Source organism: Poecilia reticulata, chromosome 17 (assembly GCF_904066995.2).
Source record: "Poecilia reticulata chromosome 17, P_reticulata-male-v2, whole genome shotgun sequence".
In the NCBI taxonomy this organism is placed as follows: domain Eukaryota; kingdom Metazoa; phylum Chordata; class Actinopteri; order Cyprinodontiformes; family Poeciliidae; genus Poecilia; species Poecilia reticulata.
Window position 1 is genome coordinate 3655360 of NC_088846.1, and position 18206 is coordinate 3673565.

The following is an 18206-nucleotide window of genomic DNA, read 5'->3' on the forward strand; positions in this document are numbered from 1 at the left end:
AGCAAAACTGAACAGCTGAAGTTTTTTCAGATGTAACTTTGTAAACTCAAATCATGTTGAGAAAATAATCTTTCTCCTACGACCCTTTTAAACAACTCATTCTAGTCCAGTCTTTAATATGCTGAGCTGCAATATTTAACATGCTGGAGTCATGTTAAAAATGGCCAGTCCTTTAAAAATGGCCTGAATGTTTTTCTCTTCAAAATAATTATCAGAATATCTAGAAATGGTCTTTTAACCCTTCCCAGATTAATGAGGAGCAACAATTCCTGAAAAGGAAGACGGGCTCCTTCCATGAGTTTCAAAAGGAAAAATGTGCTTTAAGTTTTCCTTATGACTAAAAATGATTTTCTTTATGGCTGTAGGCGTTCAAAGACTGCTCCTGTTAAGATCTTCCTAAAAAAAAAAGATGGTATGCTTTGTAAGATATATTCCCTTATCACACATGCTGTGGCAGCTCCAGCTGCTTCCAATTAGACATAAAACCTCTAGCTAACTAGAACTGAACAGTCTTAATGTTAACATATTTTATAGTTGTTGCGCTCCGTTTTGGTTCTGATCAGGCACACTTTGGGAGCGCCACATTAGCTTCAAGCTGCCACCAGATTAAGAAGAGGGAAAATGTTGTGTTTTTTTTTGTTGTTTTTTTAAACCTCTCTAAGAAGATTACCCAGGGAGGGGTGAGATGGCAGTCAGGGTGTTAGAGAGAAGACAAGAGGAGAATGGAAGACGAAGCGGAACTAAAGGAGGGCGGCCCTGGATGCACAGTTAGCCACCTGTTGTCACTCGTCGTCTTCTACTGATTCTGTGCTTTCGAACAGTACAGGGTGGTGGTTTCCTGCCACAGTAACACTTTTTAAAATATTCAGCAAAAAAAACAAAAAGCTGAGTTGAAGTGTTTAGTCATGAGTAAACCCTGCACTTCATTAGCATGTGTGCGTGCAGCTGTGAGGCTGATGGTGCTCGTGCTTCCCTCTCCTCTGAGTTTCCTGCTGGTGGTTTCCAGGAGGGCTTTGATGTGTATCTGAGCAATGCGCTATTAGAGGGATTTCCCCGGGCCTGACAGCTCAGAGAATATGCTGTGAAATGGCAATGCTGCTGGGCTAAAAGAATGCTGGAAACGGGATTAGGATCATATTCTGGCAGACCTTGTCACTTCCTCAATAGGCCGAGGTTTCCAACGCTGGCACTTTTCCATTCTCGCTCTGGTTAAAACCTTTAAGAGAACCATGGAGAGGAGGGAGGAAAAGCACTGATTGAATGGTACACTGTGATTTTTGTGTGGAGCTCTTGATCCGAAAGATGTGTGTGTGTGTGTGTGTGTGTGTGTGTGTGTGTGTGTGTGTGTGTGTGTGTGTGTGTGTGTGTGTGTGTGTGTGTGTGTGTGTGTGTGTGTGCGTGCGTGTGTGTGTCTGAGTATTTGAGGAAGAGAAACACTGCAACCTGTTGGTCATGTGCAAAACACTCTAGCTCACTGCTCACTCTGCTGCGCAAAAATATTTGTACATACTTTGTGAAAGTACGAAAGAGTTTAACAGCCAGAACCTGGAAATAAATTCAGGCGCAGCGCCTCTTTTAAATGAGAAAAGTTTATTTTTATATCGATATGCAAAAGCCCTAAAAATTAAATAAAAATAAATAACCTCATAAGATTTATATCTCATTAAAACCAAAATATTTTTTCTTTTAAATAATAAAGTCTAAAACAGTAAAACAGCAACACCTGGATTTTTAGGTGTCATTAAAACAAGAAACTTTATCATTTTAACAAAATAAACTAATCTCACTAAAAGAACATTTCACATTAAGACGATAAAGTTTTTGTTATAACAAGACAAATCTTGTCTTGTACCGTGAAACGTAGCGAGTTTTGCATCTCAGGTTTTCTCAATTTAACGAGAAACTTTCTCATTTTCATGAGAAAACGATTCATTTTTAAGCTCTAGAGTTAAACTCTCCAATACAAAAGTATTCACAATCCTGAAACATTTTCACATTTTGTGAAGTCACCACCACAAACCTTATTGTGTTTTATTAGGAATTAATGTAATAAATTCACAAAGTAGTGCAAATCATTTGGACTGATGGCTTTTCAAGACTTTTGCAAAAATCTTGCAGCCAATTGTATTCAGAACGTCTCCAACATACCTGAATCAAATGACTGAATAACCTCATCAGCATGTTGCCATGTTCTGCAGAGATCTGGTAATGATGCATTCATTAGACTGAGGTGAGTTGCAGTAGGGATGCATCTGATTGTTGGAGGGAACTGAAAACTGAAGTTTGGAAAACCTTGAGACTGGGATAGAGGTTCACTTTCAAACCATCCATCCAGAGCAGCAGTGGAACTTTAGGGAAAACTCTTTTTGTGTGCGAATGGCACAGTCAAAGTCCACACTTAAATAAAATAGATATTTTGTCAGAAGACTTTAACAGCAGGTTCACAAACAGTTCCCATACATTCTGACCAAGATTGAGCAAAACAAAGAAGAAAAGGTGGAGGAAAACAAGAGCCTGTAGATATGTGAAACTGGTAAATACACATTTTAGAAGACTTGTTTTGTAAACCGTTTCTACAGAGCACTGACTTTAGAAGGTTGAATGCAAATGCACACGTTTTATAGGTTTTATTAGGAAACCATTTGACACATTGAAATTTAGACTCAATGAATGACTGACTCAATGAATCACTGTCAAATGCAAAAAAAAGTTCAGGGGGTAGTAAATATTTTTGCAATACAGTCGCTGCATTTCTATTGACCATATCGTTGCATAATTTGACATGTTGAAAATAAATTTGCTTAATGAAAGCCCAGCAATTTCAGAAAAAAAAATATGATGAAAACATTTTATCGATGGGTTGGGGTGGGTTTATGGTTGTATTTAAATTGGTTTATTTTGCAAAACTGCAATGGAAACACTTTGTTTTCACATCACACAAGTCAAATGATCAACAACCGGATGTTACTTCTGGTGCAAACTAAGAAGAAGAACAAGATTTAAATTGTGTTTCTTATTAAATGGAAACACCACAATTGCAAAATTGTGTTGTTTTTGTCATTATCAGACTATTAACAAGATTTTGCGCCTATTTGTAACAGAAACACATCTACTGTAATGCTCTTGTCTTTATAGGTTTTACCAGCATGCAAACCAGTTTATATCCTCTTCATATTTTTTTTCCAGTATTTAGTGTCCACTGGATCAAAGTAGATGGAGATGCTTGTGCTTCTGTACACGCTGCACATGGTGGAGATGATGGAGGTTCATTCAGAGGCCTGAGTGTTAGAGATTGAAGCACCTGATCCAGCAGTGAGGCTCAACACACTTGACCCTGCAGCAGTACAATCAAGCAATCCCTGTTCAACCCCTGGGGTGTGTGTGTGTGTTTGGGGGATGGGTGTTAAGAATAGAGGGAACATTGTTATGTTCTCTGCTCCAGACCCCCATGGGAGAAAATCCTGCCATGTACCTGAACAGATTCCTCCTCTGGATAACAAGGACACACGCTTCAGATATGCATCCACACTGCGGTCCTATCAGTCACACAATCCGGACGCCCTTGGCTGAGGACACACACACACACACCCGCACACCTGCTTGTGGTGTAATAAAACACAACAAGGTGAGGGTGAGATGTTACACCAATGTTAATGCTGCTAATCTGGTGAGTTCATTATCCTCTTCTATCCGATCTTTTTGGGAAGGACTCGTTCATAACCGTCGCTAGAAGTAACCCAGCTCAGCCGCAGAGGTAAATTAGTCATTTACACACACTGAAGGGAAGCAATGCGCTTAAGGCTCATTAAATTAGAAGCACAACAAAGTCCCACTGCTGCAATAAGGCACTAATATGGAAAGTTTACTGTCAGAGGAGCAAGGTTACTGTTTTAGATGCTGTAAGGTGCATAGTTGTGTGTGTGTGATGTGGTGGGCGGTGGTCTGTACGTTTTGACAAACCATGCTGTTAAAGATATAATAGCAGCATAATCACCGCCCCAGGCTGTCATTCTTCAGGATAATGGCCTTCCTATTCCTTGGGGACGCATTACATCTCACCCCCCACTTTTTTTCTTTTTTTTTTTTTTTACATTTTCAAATATTTTGAATCTGAATCCTATTTCTTTGTGAACATGCTGTGCTTTGCTGAAAATGTTTCATATCTTTTTCTGCTCTTTCTTATAGAGTTTTTTCAGGCGTTTAAAAGTCTGTGGTTCTGTTTGCTTTGACCTGCTGATATTTAAAAACATTCAGAAATATTTTTAGGCTTTGCTGCTTTAGATGTTTAATTATTTAAAAAAGTCAAAATTATCATGAAGCTGACCTGTAAAGCTGGATGTTAAATTTCTTATTAGCCATTAACTTGTTTAGTATTACTGACAGTAAAAAATAAAGTATCTATCTGTATTCTATAAAGAATGTAGATGCTTTAACTCTAAAAGAAAACACCTGCCAATATTTCTAAATGCAGCATGTTCCACAAACAGACTGAGGTTGAAGCTCAAACACATAAAACTAATTTCCCCTTGAAAAGACGTATTTTTGAATTGAAATGAACAATCTCAACATTTTAATTGAGTGATTGATCAATATTGAGATATAATATTGATTATAAAGTCACATAGCAAGATATTAAAGGACAACTACGTTTTAAACTGATTCAGTTAGAGTGCAGCTGTGAGCGCCGCCATGTGGTGTAAATGTTCTGTACAAAACACCGCCACTACAGATCTCCAAGCAAAGCTTTTATTTGCAGTTACTTTACAACAACTCTAGTTCAAGTCTACATTATTGGGAGAAGCAATAGAAACATCTATGCAGATGATCCTGTCCTTCTCTCCTCCTCCATCAGAAATCTATTCATCACTTAAACCAGCAGAATGGACAGAACGGTGAGAGGACAGCATAAAAACGACAACAGAGTCCATACAGGGCGACACAACGGGGCTTGGCTTATTTATGCTATGAAATCTTATTCATAATTATGTTTTTTTTTTTGTTGCTACTTTTCAGTCTAGACTCATTGCACATGAACATCGTATTTGTTTATGTGTTTTTATTGATTCCCAGAAGTAAAGATGTGTATATTTTATGAATGGCTTTCAGCAAATATCACCTTAAAAGCTGGCAGCCAAAGTCCACCATCAGTTATACATCATGATAAGGAGTTATACATTACCTTACAAGTAAACATTAATAGATAGACCTTTTATGTATATCATATTTAAAAAATAACGTGCTTTTTTTTTTTACATTTGAAGAAAGAATCTTGCAGCACACATGAACTGAAAGTGGAAGAAAGACATGAGAGCCCTAATCAAGTACTTACAGTCAGTGTGGCTTCAACACAATATGAGGGGGAGGAGAGTTTTTCCTTCTTTCTCTTTACACAGGATATCGCTGAAGTCATGGCAAAAATCATGTTTGAGGTTTCCAGAGTGCGAGCTGCTTAGAATGGTATGCATGCTTATAATTGCATTTGCCCCAGCTCCCTCAGCCCTGGGCCAAGTGTAATTAAAAGCTCTTAAAATTTAGTCACTGAAATAATTTTCTCATTATCAGGCCAGCGTCTGCAGAAAGCAGCACATCACTGCACATTTAACTAGGAGATGAGTCGCTTTGAACGGTGCTGCTGGGTTTAGATGTCATCACCGTGTTGGGCCGTACAGGACTTGTGCTCAGCCACTTTACAGATCATTTTTGTCACTATTGATTTACTGTATCTTCCAAAGTGCTTTTACTTATTCATAGTATTCTTCTAAACATCGTCACAGAAACAGAGCGCATTCATTCAGAGCGCATTGTTTACATCCCTTTCAGCATAAGTCAGTGTGAAATGTGTTTCTTGTCACTTGGACTGTTGCCTCTTAGTGCATCATGTTCAGTATTATACAAGTTGTATTATTGTTGATATTTTTACAGAAGGATTTACATTTGGACGGCAGTCTGCAGCAGAAGGTGCGAGGACATGAACATCTCACCCAAGGGGACAGTTTGGGATTTTGAAGTGAGGTTCTGCTGCGAGGTTAGAAGCAATTAATATCTTACCTGTAGTTTACTGAGGTGACATTTGATGTGAATTTGTGCAACATAGATAGTCTGAATTTACCAAAAATCCAGATTAGTTGGTACTGGAGGCTGAAGCTAACAGCTAGTCCGTCAGGAGGCGCGGTCAAAGTTGTCTTTAGACAGAGTTGTCTTTAGACAACTCTGTGATCAGAGTTGTCTAAAGACAACTCTGATCACAAAAAGCATCACATAAGAATCCTTTGTCTTTTGTTGGAAAAGCTAAATATGTTGCAAATTGGAGACTGCGACATTTAATGGGATTTCTGTGTTTCATGAAATCTGTGAAATGTTCTGCAATAAATCTAGAACAAAAGCTCTGGTTTATCAAAGTATTTAGGCTTCTCATTAAAACGAGAAACTTTCTCATTACAATTAGTTACAGTTTAGTTTTTTGTTATAACAAGACAAGTTTTATATCTTGCTAAAACAAGAATGTCATAAAAATGCACTCCTCTGATAGTTTACACCTTGTTAGAAGTCATAAAGGAACTCAATGACTCTCCCTCTTCTTACTGTTTCTTCTAGAAACAGTAAGAACATCTTAAAATCCTGAGGTGTTGCTGTTCTACTAATACAACATTTCTATCACCATATTTTTGTTATAATAAGATGCATATCTTATTATAAGGAAATATTTAAATCTTATATTTAAATGTTAATTTAATTCCAAGCTCAGTTAAGTTCACTAAAGTTGAAGAAAAAAAACACCTATGCAATTACTGTTCTATTTTATTTCATTGTTTAATTACTTTAAAAGAATCATTTAAAATGCAACTATTCAATGAAACATAACAGAATTTCTCAGATAATAAAAAAGAATCTCTTTAACCTTCAAGCCGTCATCCAGTCTGCATTGTGCAGTTATTTACATTAAAGCCGATCATGATTTACGCTGGAGGACAAGGCTGGAGGCAGTGCGCCACCAATAATGCTCCTCTGAGACACATATTGAGACTGGAAGATGTAAAGCATTTCTGCTCAGAATGGCCATCTAAAACAAAAGAAAAGCAGCTTCAAAAGCAAAAAATTATTGTGTAATTAAGGGAAATCTATTTAATGGATTTTACAAGTTCTGTCTTACCTTCCTGTTGGGTGGCTATTCTGCTTTACATCTTCTGTTCTCACTATGAGTTTCACACACACAACGTCCTCCCTCCACTTCCCATGTAAATAATCAATCAATAATCATTAATTGATTATGTTCATGGGATTATTATTCTATATGAATGACATCTTAAAACATATGTGAGAATTATTTAAAGATTCAAATGTGTGTTTTCATAAAGTACTGCTTTAAGATGCTTGAATAGCTGTTGGCTTCAGCTAATCTGGATTTGTACTAAAGAGAGCAGAGATGCAGAGACTTTCTGACTGGTATTGATTTCTGGTTTTCTTTTCAGTCTGACATGCAAGTTCTGATTTCGACTGATTCCAACTTTTTATCCTAAGAACTACTTTTAAACAAGTGCATCATAGTACATGTTGTGCGTTCATGCAGTTAAAGGCCAAAACAATTCTTAGTTTTCATATTTTTATTGAATAAAAAATATATATATCAAACACCGATCAGAGCTAGTCAAGGGAAAATTTGCCGATTCCCAACTCTGACCGACTGATTGGTGCATGTCTACTAGAGAGTTATCCTCTGCTAGAAGGATATTAACTGTTTATGTCATCTTAACAAAAGCTCAGTTCTTAAAATCCCAAATGACCCGTTTTAAGTCTGATCTTCCTCGGTCCAAACCCTCCTGGCAGGCTTACTGGAGCTTTGCATGGGTGCTAGAAATCTATGACAGTCACACAGACATACAGCAGGATGTGTAGGTGTGGTGCAGGTGGAGCTTCTCGCCTTATACACAGAGCGTCAGAGCGTCTCGCCAGAGCATCAGTTGGACAGCGTGTCCAGTCCCAGCGAGGCGGCGTGCTGCTTGGCCCTCAGACGCAGGTTCTCGATGCTGGTGGTTTTGCTGTTGTGGCTGCTGAGTCCACCTGCAGCTGAGGCCTGCAGCAGCGGGCTGCTCCACACCTGCTGGGCGTGATGGGACAGAGACTGGTAGTAGGACTGGCAGGGCAGGGAGCCCAGCGGAGCCGGGGGCATGTTCACATTCACTCCCAGGTAAGGGAGCGATGATGGGGCGGTGAGGTCGAAAGCCGCCGGGTAGGGGACCAGGTTGTTGGTGGCGGCCATGTGCTGGCGAAACTGCTCCTGCAGGCGAAACAGGCTGAGGGGGGAGGACGAGTAAGAGTGGCTCTGAGAGAGAGGAGCTGCGCCGGCCAGGCCGCCGGAGGACGAGGAGGGCGTTATGGACGGAGAGACCAGGGGGGAATCTGCACAGAGAAACGAGTTCTCATCAGTTTAAAAAGTTTTTCATTAGAACTTGTTGAACCTCCCACTTTTCTGTAAAATCACCGGCTACAATTACCCCAAAATGTAGCTGCTCCCGGTATGAGAGGCTTGTCACTCAAACGCCTGAATAAGACAACCATCAGATTATCTGATGGCTGAATTATAAATACATTTAATGTAACTGTTTACATCTATCACTGCCATGATTTTTATTGACATCGCATGAACAAACTTTTTTACGTGATTTTAATTTTGTTTCTTATTTATCAGAAACACCTTAATTGCGAAATTGTGTTTTTATGACATTAGCAAAATATAGAGGAAGATTTGTGCACCTTTGTAACGGAAATGTAACTAACATGGTTTCTCTCTGTAAAACTTACCCGGTTTGGGGCTGAGCCGTTTGCAACCCGGGGAGGGATCACCCGGGGTCTCGCACTTCATCTCCTCTCTGACAGACTTAGTCTCGTCCTCCTTATCGGTGGCGTTGTCCTCTGTTGCCGAGTCGCTGCCCGAATGCTCTGCGGAGGTCACGTTCAGCTCCATGTCCAGAGGAACGTGGCGGACCAGAGGAAGGTCTGTTTCCAGTGAGGAGGAGGAGGGAGAGGAGGATGATGGTGGGAGCTGGGTGTCAGGAAGAATGGTGGCAGAAGGAGGAGCTTCCTCCTTCTCGCTTCCTCCTTCCCCGGACACATCCTTCTGCTTCTGAAGCTGCTCCTTCTGCAGGCTGCGCTGCTTCTTCCTGAACTTTGCTCTGCGGTTTTTGAACCAAACCTGAAAGTTAGGACAGGAGAAGATTTTACACAAGAACAACCCAGAGCATCCTCTTCATGAGACTGACTTAGAAAGACACAGTGTCTTCAGTCAGAGACTTCTTCAAATTCACTGTAATACAGACCGCTACAGGAGGTCTTTCCTGCCCACTATATACAGCTAATAATAACTCTGAAGAATATTGAACTAATATGATATTCAACAAAATGTAATTTCCCTTTGGGATCAATGAAGCATTTTTGAATTGAATTTGAATCATGTGAAATTACAATTTCATAGAACTTAACAGAGATTATTCTATTTGACAAACATTTTTCAACGTATGTGAAATTTATGAAGATATTTTCATATTTTGATTTTAAAAGATTTTTTTTCCATGTTAGCCATCCTAAACAGATGTTATTTAGTTTTCTATCACAATAATCCATCTTTGAGACAGTTGAATTTTGAGCCAGTATTCACCTAAAAATTCTTATTTAAAATAATCCACCACATAAACAAGCTCAGTAAGATCCCTTAAATTCTTAAATGTTTGCAATAAGTTCTAAACCTGGGGTGTCCAAGCTTTTTGTCTGCTGGGCCAAAATTGTCAAGTGAAAAGAACTTATATTTTTAACAAAAACTTCTACTGTAGTACATTCCAACTTGATAATGTACTAAACAACTGAAGTAGCCATTTGTTTGGAAAGAGATGTGTAAACTATTGTAGAGCCAAAACTTAAGGGTTTTGCAGATTTTCCACATTAAGGGAAAGATTTGTCAGGTCCTGAAAAAATTGTAAAAGTGTTGTCAGTTTGGAACAAGGCAGGATTTAGGTCACTCTGGATTAGAACTGGATAGATTTTGCCCTTGCAAAAAATGCAAAAAGTGTTTATGTAAAATAGAATTCTTTGTAGTTTAATAAGATCTCATATTTGTCTGTAATCTCTCTGAAGATAGACATTTTTAAAAATAAAAGTTTCAATCTTCATCAAGTATCTGTGCTGAATGTTGTGAACACTAAATTCCTGAGGTCATTTTTGTCTACCTGCACCCGGGCCTCCGGCAGGTTGGTGCACATGGCGAGGCGCTCCCTCATCACCACGTCCGGGTAGTGGGTCTTCTGGAACGTCTTCTCCAGAGCCTCCAGCTGCTGAGCGGTGAAAGCCGTGCGGCTCCGGCGCTGTTTGCGGTGCTGTGAGCCGTAGCGAGCCTCCAAGATGATGTCTTGAAATGTGCAGCCGTTGGAAGAAAAAACAAAAAAGGGGGCAAGTTTTATTTCACTGTGCTCAGATGGCAGATGGTGTAGTTTGTCCAGGGAAAGATTGATTTCTTGGTGCAAAGAGGCACAGGAACCATGAGCTAATTACATTATGAATGTGTTTTTTCTCATAGAATGAATTACATTTTTAAATCAGGAATTTCACACTAAGTTAGAGGTATGTGATAATGCATATTGATCTGATACCAAATAAATAGTACTGATAAGCACTAACTTTTTTAATTTAAGTTTGACATATCAAACTTCTGACCTTTCATTTTCTTTTTTTGTTGAATTATTCTGTTAAAATCTGGGACTTATAATTTGTACAAATTTGAACAAAGTTAATAGCTATCTATAAAATACTTATACAACATGATAAAGATAAACAATATCAAAATCAAACAAATTTGTATGGATTTTTTTCTAAGCAAAGTGCACAATGATTATCATTTCAGTGAAACAACACAAAAACTTGTTTGAGGTAGACTTGAGAAACTACAATATAGAAATAAAAAAATCAGGAGAGAATCTGAAACTAAAATATCAATCTTACCATGCTGGTATCAATCCGATACTGATACTGATATTTTGCAACGATATGTCTACTTCTCTATGTAATACTTTAATTACATATTTATTCAAATACAGTAAGTTTGCATTTATGTCTTATGTCTATAGTATACTCAATTAAAATTTTATAGCCATCAATATGATTAATTATTTACTATTTATTTATTTATTTATTTATTTATTTTGTCCACATTTAAGACAACTGTGTTTATTAAACACTGACTGTCACACACTCTTTGTGTGTGTGTGTGTGTGTGTGTGTGTGTGTGTGTGTGTGTGTGTGTGTGTGCGCGCGCGTGTGTGTGTGTGTGTGTGTGTGTGTGTGTGTGTGTGTGTGTGTGTGTGTGTGTGTGTGTGTGTGTGTGTGTGTGTGTGACAGAGAGCGTGCGCTCAATTACCAGCTAGTCTTTCGGCCAGTGTGAGCGCGTGCACGGAGGGCCGGTAGTCGGGCGCGTGCTGCGCCTGTTGAGCGGCCTGCTGGTGCAGGTTGTACATGGCGCTCAGGGAGTTCATGGCGTGCAGAGAGTAGCCGTTCACCCCGTAGTGCTGCATGATGAGAGGTCGGCACCTGCGGAGCGCAGCAGAGCAGAAGAGGAGAAGTGAGTTTTCCTGATGAGGCAAATGGCAGCAGAGAGGCGCTGCGCTTTGGACGCGCTGCGGTTGTTCCAGAGAGGAGGGGATCACGGGCTTTAACTGCGCGAGCTTTTTATTATAGTTAAATGACAGCAAGGGCTCCGGGGGCCAACACATTTTATCGTGCGCACTCAGACTAAAATGTTATCCATTAACATCCAATTATCGCTCTGTTCAATTCATTAATTATACAAAAGACTTTTAATTGGGGTAATTATAGCTCGTTCCAGTAATGAACCGTGACGGATGCTTTATTCATGAACGTATTCAGCCGTTCTCCGAGAGGCCTAAATCCTCACTGAAAGCGGCACACTGACAGATCAAGGCAGTGATGAAATGTGTTGGGAAATAATATAAGGTGATTGGTTCCGCGTCTCGGCTGTAGAACCCGCTAGCCAAACCATTTCATATCAGACTGAGATCAGATGTCAGATTTCTAAAATTTAACTAAAACTAACTCAATTTATTGGCCAATGTTATTCTTCAAATAAAACATTAATGAACAGGCCACATGAAGAATATATTAATATTTCCCGGTGTATGACAATTGTTTTATTTATTTACTTTTTTTTTTTTTGAAAGTTCAATCCAGCGTTTATTTGGTCTTGAAGCTTCAACCTTATTCACAACTACAAGTCGTTTAGATGCAAATCAAAAATATATAAACAAGTACTTTTATTAAAATTAGCCATATCAAGTGGATTTTGTTTTTACTTGACATGCCACCAAATATAATGACAATTTCTAAACTATTCATTGATTTGTTGGTGAATTTAAACAAAAAATCGTCACAATTTCAACTTCTTAACTGATGCTCGTGTTGATAAAAATCTTCTCTGATACATTTGTTTAGATCTATCAGTTTGCAGTTAATTTGAGCAAATGTGTTACAAAAGATTTTTCATCTGTTCTCAACACACTTAGTGGTTTATTGTAACTGAGAAGAACATTAAATAAATGTTTTCTTTATCGGGACTGGAAATGATTTTTCTGCGCAGTGAAAATAAATAAATAAACATTAGTAATAATAATAATAATAATAATAATAATAATAATAATAATAATAATTCAGTTAAGTTAAATCTAAAATGTAATATTGTACATTGGTTTTCCATGAGTTTCTTAAGTTGTGCACGTGTGCGCGCCTGTGTGCGTGTGCACGTGTTGCCTGCAGTGCCCATTCCCAGCCTATTAAGTGGCTGCGGCGGCTGATGAATGTGATCAGAGGGCAGTGGGGAATAGTTTAATTCGCCGGGACAGAAGGTGCTTCGCTAAACATTTACTTTGCTCCCTGAAGTATTCCAGTTGAATGCCCGCACCCCCCCCCCCCCCCCACCCCCTCCCTGCCTCGCCGTCCCCTCCCGCCGCTCTCTGGCGGCCTCTTATCCGACCGCCCTGGGGCAACGTTTTGGCTGAGATGTATGGCTTCTCCGCGGGTAAAAAAAAAAAAAAGAAATATGCATGTTGATCCCCATTTGGCTCCCCGTCTAATGGAAGTGCAAATAGGTTTCGACTGCGGGGCCCTCCATTTATCATCAACGCTGACGCGGACGGACGCGCGGCCGGGCCGACAGCGACCGATTGCGCGCTGTCGGCCCGCAATCGGGCTGCACGAGCGTTCTTCGTGCCCATCACCCTGCACGAGCGTCCTTCGTGCAGGGTGATGGGCATGCACTTCCTCTCAGTTGCTTTTATCTTCTTATCTATTCAAACCCGCTTCTCGAAATGGAGCAATTATAACTGCGAAAAGATTCTGTTTTCACCTGCAAGGCCCACTCAAAGTTCACGTAAGAAAATCGTAATTCAGCTAAAAATAATTACTTTTTAACTGTTTTGGGGCCTTTAAACTGTCCCATAATCACTGGCAGCTTCTCTCGTCCAAAACAAATTCTGCACAACAGCTGTCAGGGTCGTTATTGTCATTCATAACCCGCTCCGAGCTTCAGGCGCTGACTTGGGCCCTGCTACCGGCTGGCTTCCTCAACGCTTCCATTATCAAACCGTCATTATGGAAATTTGCCTCGTACAGTGATACTCTTTGATCCTACCAAATTAGGCAAAATGTTATTTGCTATATCCTCTCTCCGGGGCACGAGGCGACCAGACTATCTGTTTTTTTTTTTTCTACGTCATTAAGTGTAAACTATCAGCGCGAGGGATTCCTCTTTAATTTGAACAGTGCAGCTTTGAAGGTTACGAACATTATTATTATTATTATTATTATTATTATTATTGTTATTATTATTATTATTATTATTATGCTTTTTACGCAGAGTCAAAATTTCTATTTGAAATTGTTGTGACGTCAGTGTCAAACTAAAGTAAGAGAGTGTTTCTTTAACCTGTAGAAAGTTGAATATAACTTCACATCAGCACGCTGTAGACATGAAATACTCGATGCATGCCTGCAGAAATTTTGCATTGACTCTTAACCTTACTATAGGAAATATGGTCATGAATAGTTGACATTTTGAATTACTGATACTGCAGCTTTTCCTGTTAATTTTCAGGTCTAGGTCAGGGCAATGGCTCAGTTTTAATTTGTTCCTCCAAAATAAAAATGAAGAATAAATATTATTTATTAAAAATCTGTCTTTTGACGGAGTAGTCTCCCATTAAGCTGCAACTTAAGTGAGATCATGCCCCAATAAACAAAAATTAATTTAAAAAGCGTTTAATTTATTTATGAAACGCCAATTCAACAATGTAACTTAAAGGGAAATTTCAAGCTGAACAGGCTCAATTCATATAAAATTATATCGAATCATAGTCAAACGAATACACTCAAATTACAACCTGCAAAGGTATGTTTCAGGTTCAGTCATACGAAGCACAATCCGATCATAATTAGCATGAAGAAACCACAGATTTAGTTCGTCCAATCATGTTGGTAGTTGGCGAAAAGTTTTTTAAGGACATTTTTATATATATATATATATATATATATATATATATATATATATATATATATATATATATATATATATATATATATATATAAATTGGCACATTAAGGAATTAAGGACAAGAAAAACAAAAAGTGTCAGAGTATAAGTGTCATACTTCTTCAGGCTACTTCGACGACTTTAAGAATCTGAGGCTATCGAGTAAAAGGTCAAATAATAAACTATGATAATAATAAATAAATACGGTAAATAAATTAAACTTAGCTACCTTTAATTCAAACGGCTCCTTCTTTTCTGCCCTCTTCTCCTCGGACAGAGTCACTCCAGCTTCCAGAACTCGGTGTTTCTCCGGTTTCCGTTCTTTATTTACCACCTATATATCGTGTTCGGTTCCTACAACAGGGTCAGACTCCGTTCGGCTGCTTCACCTCAGTCAAACTCGCTCGCGCGCGCTCCGCGGTACCCCTGTGATCTCTAGTTGCTGTGGGAAACCGCCATCTGCTGGTGCTCGAGACATCCCTGCGGAGGCATTTTTAAGGAGAGCAGCACCGGGGTCGTCCAGGCTTTTGATTGGCTCCGCGTTCTGTCAGTTGCGTGAAGCTGACGTCCCTGAGTTATTTTCAAACGTGTTAAGTTTTGGCACATTATTTTCACTAAGATCCTCCTCCTCCACTTTAACTGTTATGTCACTTTTTTTTCTAAGCTGATAAACAACTGAAAATGTTGTAGGCTACCTTAATTTATTTGGCCGCTAAATCTGAATAAAACTGATTATTTATTTAAACAAAAAACATGTAAATAATTGGTGAATGGGTAAAACAAAAAAAATTCTCAGGTTTACCCCGATAAGCTATTCTCATGAATATGAAGAGTCCTCCCTCTATTTCTGAGGAGAAAAACAAGCACCTTATAGTCTGTTTGTTTTTCGGCTTTTCCCTGCATGCCTCTGGAGGACAGAGACTCAGATGGCCCATAGATGCCAGGGCGCTGCCTTCACTCTCTATGCCGGGACTGGGAGGATTTTGGGATGGGATAGGAAAGACAAGACGCCATCCCAGCCTCCAAAAAAAAAAAAAAGGAAAAGAAAAACCCTGTCTTGAAATGACTGCGGGTAAGAGGATTAAGGCAATAATGCCCTTCTCTTCTTGAAGGGTTTTTTAGAGAGGATTTCTTCTCCCGGAGCAAAACCGTTTAGGTAGGGAATTAAGGGCAGCGCAGTAGCCTTTCAATGTAAGGCTTGCATATTTTGTTGAGAGCTTCCCTGAGAACGTGCATGGCCTATAGTTACTTTAATTTTTTTTTAGCAGCAGTAGGTGAAATGTTTATTTGAAATTATGTTAATATTTAAGCAAAGATGTCCATGAGATTTGTCTTTTCTTGTGTTACAATAAAACGGGGCTGAAATAGGGAATACATTTTTTTTTTAATAAAACCTAATCTGGTTTGTAAGTTTAACACGTTTTATTTATATTCTCTCATTTTTCAGTTTATCAAATTTAAATGATATTTTTTTAAATAAATATTGTTTTACCTAAATATTTAAATTTGGAGAATTTCAAACTTAATTCGTCTGGTATAAAGTAGAGTAAAATCTAAAATAACAATTAATAGTCGTGTTTATAAATGATAACAAGTGTACAAAAATTTTCTACTGAGGTTTAATTTGAAATTATTTACAATTTGCTCTATGTGCGCTTCAAAGTGGGGGGGAGAGAGATCAGGAAAAAAAGAAAAAAAACTCATGCGCCTCTCTGGTTCTGTCGCTTCGGCATTGGGCTTCTATCACTCGGGTTTTCTCCGAGCTCTGAGAGAGAAAGAGGATTAACTTGTGAACCAATGGAAATAAGAACTTAAACGGGAGGTAAATCTGGCCACTGTCTCTTTGTGAGCACCGTCTCTAAAGCAATTAAAGCGAGAAAGAGTTTCTTCTCAGCGCCTCTCCACCTAAAGCTCCTTAGAGCGACCAGAGCTGTCCAGCGCATCTGATGGGCTTATGAGACGCCACTGCCCCCCCTCCCCCCGCCCCCAGCCCCCTCCTCCCCCACCGGCCCCCAACCCCACCAACCCCCTTCATTGCCTAACGCAATGTGGACATCCAACACTTTTATAATAACAACAAAAAAAGTAATGCTTAGAAATGCCCAAATTACAAATCAGCTAATGAACAGTGAAGGCCTCACAGGCAGACTATAATCAATAATTTGATCATTTTTATTTGAGCTTTAATGCAAAAAACAAAAGGTATACATGTATTTGTACTTATTTTCATGTGCCAATATGTAACAAGCTCACTTGTTTAGAATATTTCTTACCATTGCATTCTGCACCTCCAATACCTAATTAATGCTGCTAATGACGCTTTCTGCTACTTCATTAATATATCAGGCGGCAGGCCGCAGCCTCCCCTGTACCATTCAAGGGTATTCCGGCATCTGTTCATCCCACAGCAATTAATCATTTTGATTTGTGCTTTAAAATGGACTTCTTGCAGGGAGGACCTTTTTGACAAGAATAACAAAGCAATTTTGCCAGCAGGCACCTCTCAGACACCTTATTAGCAGCACACCTCCACAGTAAGACCTGCTCCCCTTGTTCTTTTTTCCCCCTCAAATCCAGCCTATTATAGAAATGAATTTTTAAGACACAGCAGCAATGTTGTGGTTTTATTGTCAGCAGCGTGCCTCTGAGTCCTCCTGAAATCCCTTTTTATTGGTGACAAGATCTCGGAATCTCGTCAGCAAATCCCTCCTCTAAAAGTTTTCAACCTGTCAGTTTCCTGGAAAAGCTGGATAATTCCCCCCCCCCTTCTTTTTTCCTGTCTCCCTTCATCCCCTTCTCTCTTTCTCTCTGCCCTCTTTTCTCCCTTGTCTCAATCCCTCTGTCTTGTTTCTTTTTCCTTGCCTTCCCTGCTCTCGGTCTTTTTCTCTCTCTGGCCCGGATCCCTCTGCACAAGGGCCCCCATTGTATAGTCTTAATCCAGAGGCAACACAGCTTTAGGGACATGCAGGGATAAAAGGCCCATCAAGCCCACAACTTTATGGGGGCAAATCTCTCCCTAATCCTTCGCTTTATCTAAACAAAAGCCCCTCTGCCCTAATCCACCTATATGCGTTTGAAAAAAAAAAAAAGAGGGGAAAAAGCAACGAGAGTGGCACAGAAAGGAGAGGAGGAAAGAGAGAAAACAAGAGATTGTCAAAAGGGGAAAAAAATCTCACACTCTCGGATCAACCGGGAGAGTTCATCATGGGAAGGTCAGGATTTTTTGGAAGAAGGAAGCTCCGCTGGCGGGCTCTCACCTGCAGACGTTTGAAGTGTGCTGACCTCTGACGAATCCTCTATTCATGAACACATTGGCAGTCGTTGCATTAACAGCATCCTGCAGGACGCCTGATTCTGAGATCAAAACAGAGTTTTGATCTCAGAACTCTGTTTTGAGAGTGAACGGTAATTCAGGTCAAGTTTGACCCATCTAAATTTACTGTTTCGTGAGAAGAAAAAGAAAATAAATATGTCATTTACTGTCCCACAGTAGGGAAAGTTAAGCATACATATTCAAACTAAGAAACAGACAAGAACAGGAGACTGTACATTAAGGGTACATCTATGTAAATAGGAAATAGGCACTGTTCTTGCTTGTTAAAGATGACCCTTTCACCAAAAGAAA

The 18206-nt window shown here is 39.4% G+C and overlaps 1 protein-coding gene across 1 annotated transcript; it reads right to left on the reverse strand.

The window, feature by feature from the left end:
- Positions 1-4732: 4732 nt before the first annotated feature.
- Positions 4733-15726, reverse strand: dmbx1a (diencephalon/mesencephalon homeobox 1a). Its single transcript, XM_008433382.3, has 5 exons — positions 14811-15726; positions 11402-11571; positions 10218-10396; positions 8800-9190; positions 4733-8397 (listed from the first exon to the last, which is right to left on the reverse strand). The coding sequence occupies exons 2-5, from the start codon at positions 11553-11555 to the stop codon at positions 7955-7957; spliced, it is 1167 nt and encodes a 388-aa protein (XP_008431604.1). The 5' UTR covers positions 11556-11571; positions 14811-15726; the 3' UTR covers positions 4733-7954.
- Between the last annotated feature and the right edge of the window lie 2480 nt (positions 15727-18206).